Source organism: Orycteropus afer, unplaced genomic scaffold (genome assembly GCF_000298275.1).
Source record: "Orycteropus afer afer isolate SDZICR_OR568_19922 unplaced genomic scaffold, OryAfe1.0 scaffold00057, whole genome shotgun sequence".
Classification (NCBI taxonomy): Eukaryota; Metazoa; Chordata; class Mammalia; order Tubulidentata; family Orycteropodidae; genus Orycteropus; species Orycteropus afer.
Genome location: NW_006921644.1, coordinates 9,024,607 through 9,026,946, shown reverse-complemented (window position 1 = coordinate 9,026,946; position 2,340 = coordinate 9,024,607). Strand labels below are relative to the sequence as shown.

Genomic DNA, 2,340 nt, shown 5'->3' with positions numbered 1-2,340 from the left:
TCTTCTTTGGGAACATCTTCACAAGATGAAGCTACCACAGACCGGGAGGACAACGTTCCTGAAAGACAGGAACAGGGAGCTGTCAGGTGACCCAGCCACCATCCCGGTCCCAGGCACACACCCAGAAGTCAAGGCAGGAACGCACCACCATCCCCTGCGGCACATTTCAGTCACCAACAGTGGAACCAACCGACACGTCCAGCAGACGGCAGAGACGACGCATGGTCCATCCACACAGTGGAATACTGCTTAGCCATGAAGAGACGGAAGTCCTGAAGCACGCCACAGTATGGGCGAACCTCACAAACATGCTGAGTGGAACCAGTCAGTGGCAAAAGGACAAATCCTGTATGATCTCACTCACACGAGAGAAGCACACAGAGAAGCCGAAGATCACGGATGGCTGCCAGGGCTGGGAGAGAGTTTCTGCTTGGGGGCACCGACTTTGTTAACGGCGGTGGGGTAATTAAAAAAAAACACAGTGAGATTGTTGCACAGCTTGAAGACTGTAACCAAGTTACCGGACTGCACACACACAAACTGTACGTTCTGTTGTACATATTTTCACCACAAAACTCTCCAAACCCGAGTGGCACAAGAGGTGGTAAGAGGAGTGACTGAGGAAAGTGCTGGGAGCACAGAGCCGCCTGCGTGTCCCAGCAGGTGAGCCTAGGATACGGCCCTAGAGGGCCCAGCTCCCCCTTCCTGCAGTCTGGGAAGGATGTCCCCCGCCACTTGAGGTGGCATCCCGGGCACTGCCGGGCTGCCTGGAGGCAGTCAACCAAAAGGCTGCTCAGCTGGGACCTAACCCCACAACTCCAGTGACGTGAGAAGCGCCAGGGAAGGGAAACAGCGAGGGAGGGTCTGCCTGCGTGCTGCTCACTCAAGATCTCTGGTCAGTCGGGAACTGTGCAGACACTGACCAATGTGTGCTGGGCGTGTTTCTATTTCACACACATTGAACAGCTGGCAGGGCCATGTGCTTCCACGCGGGGGCAGGCACAACCAGAGCCATGGATTCCGCTCCCGAGAAAGGCATTTATGCTGAAAGAAACACGCGTGCTTTAAACCAACTTTGTGATGTTTATTGATAGGTGATCGCTTTATACTCCTAGATGTCACTAAACTGTGTACAATTACAGACGCAGCATCATGGTAGGCGGAGAGCGGAATCACAGAGCAGACTGGAGGGAATGTTAATCTTCATTACGTTGCCCGTCGTCCATTACCCATTACGTGTACACAGAAGCGTGAATGCAATTTGAAATCTTTTAATGGCAATAAAGTTACAATCACCCATGTCTGTAGACTAATACCTTAACTCCAGACATCTCACCCACCGTGCGTATGTAAGCGTCTCTCGCCGCACAATTATTAAAATGCAGTTTCCTGTTAGGAGCCAGCAACTTATTCTGTGTTTATTTTCGAAGAAAGAACTACTTCTCCTCTGGTAACTGGCTTACTTTTATCATTCATCAAAAACTAAAGGTGGGGGAGGAAAGCGTGATGGCTTAAAAAGTCTCTTTTTAAGGAAAGATAAAATTCCTTTGCACAAATTTACAGGTGCCGTTGCTGGTGCAGGGTTCCCTCTCCTAAGCGATCGGCCCGTGATCACACACAAGCCCCTCCTGGTTTCAGGAATCACCGTTATCTCGGAAATGGGGGTTTTCTGTCTTGCTTTTAAAAATCAACTGATGGTCTGTTTTCAACCAAATGATTTGGGTTTGCAGTTAGAAGTCAACAGACACTGTGTGCGATAAACCTCTGAGTCTCCTTCCATCCTAGCCCATGTTTGCAAAAGGGAGAAGTTTCTCTCTAGAGAGCCACTACAGAGGGAGGAAGTGGTGGAACTCAGTGTTCTGCAAAGCGGGTGTCGGGTGCACAGCCCCGGGCTACAGCAGGTCCACACGGCGGTAGTACAGGAGGTAGGCTGTACGCTCGGCCGTCGGCTTCACCACCTGGTACTGGGTGATCACCTTGACTGTCTGGTCGTCAATGCGGAGCCAGCCATTCAGGCCAATCTGGAAGACGTCCGTTGTGTAATGGCCACCTGTCGCACTGTTCCCATGATGGTAGACCACTGGAAGAGAGGGCAAGGCTGTGACCGGACGAGGGAGCAGCACACAGAGATGTTCATGGGCACCCACACTGAAACTAGAGCAGTGGAGCAGAGCGTACTGCAGCCACACACACACACAACACAGACGACGCAGACACACACAGTCACATACCCCACCCACACACAACAGAGAGCACCACAGTCACACACCCACAACAGACAATGCAGACACACACAGTCACATACCCACACCCACACACAACAGAGAGCACCACAGCCGC

At 51.8% G+C, this 2,340-nt stretch overlaps 1 protein-coding gene across 1 annotated transcript in view; it reads right to left on the bottom strand.

The window, feature by feature from the left end:
• Positions 1–1,892: 1,892 nt before the first annotated feature.
• Positions 1,893–2,340, bottom strand: part of USP10 (ubiquitin specific peptidase 10) — a 78,156-nt gene continuing 77,708 nt past the window's right edge. Inside the window, exon 14 of the mRNA XM_042780735.1 lies at positions 1,893–2,080. Coding sequence (XP_042636669.1) covers positions 1,893–2,080 — 188 coding nt within the window. The remainder of the gene's footprint in view (positions 2,081–2,340) is intronic.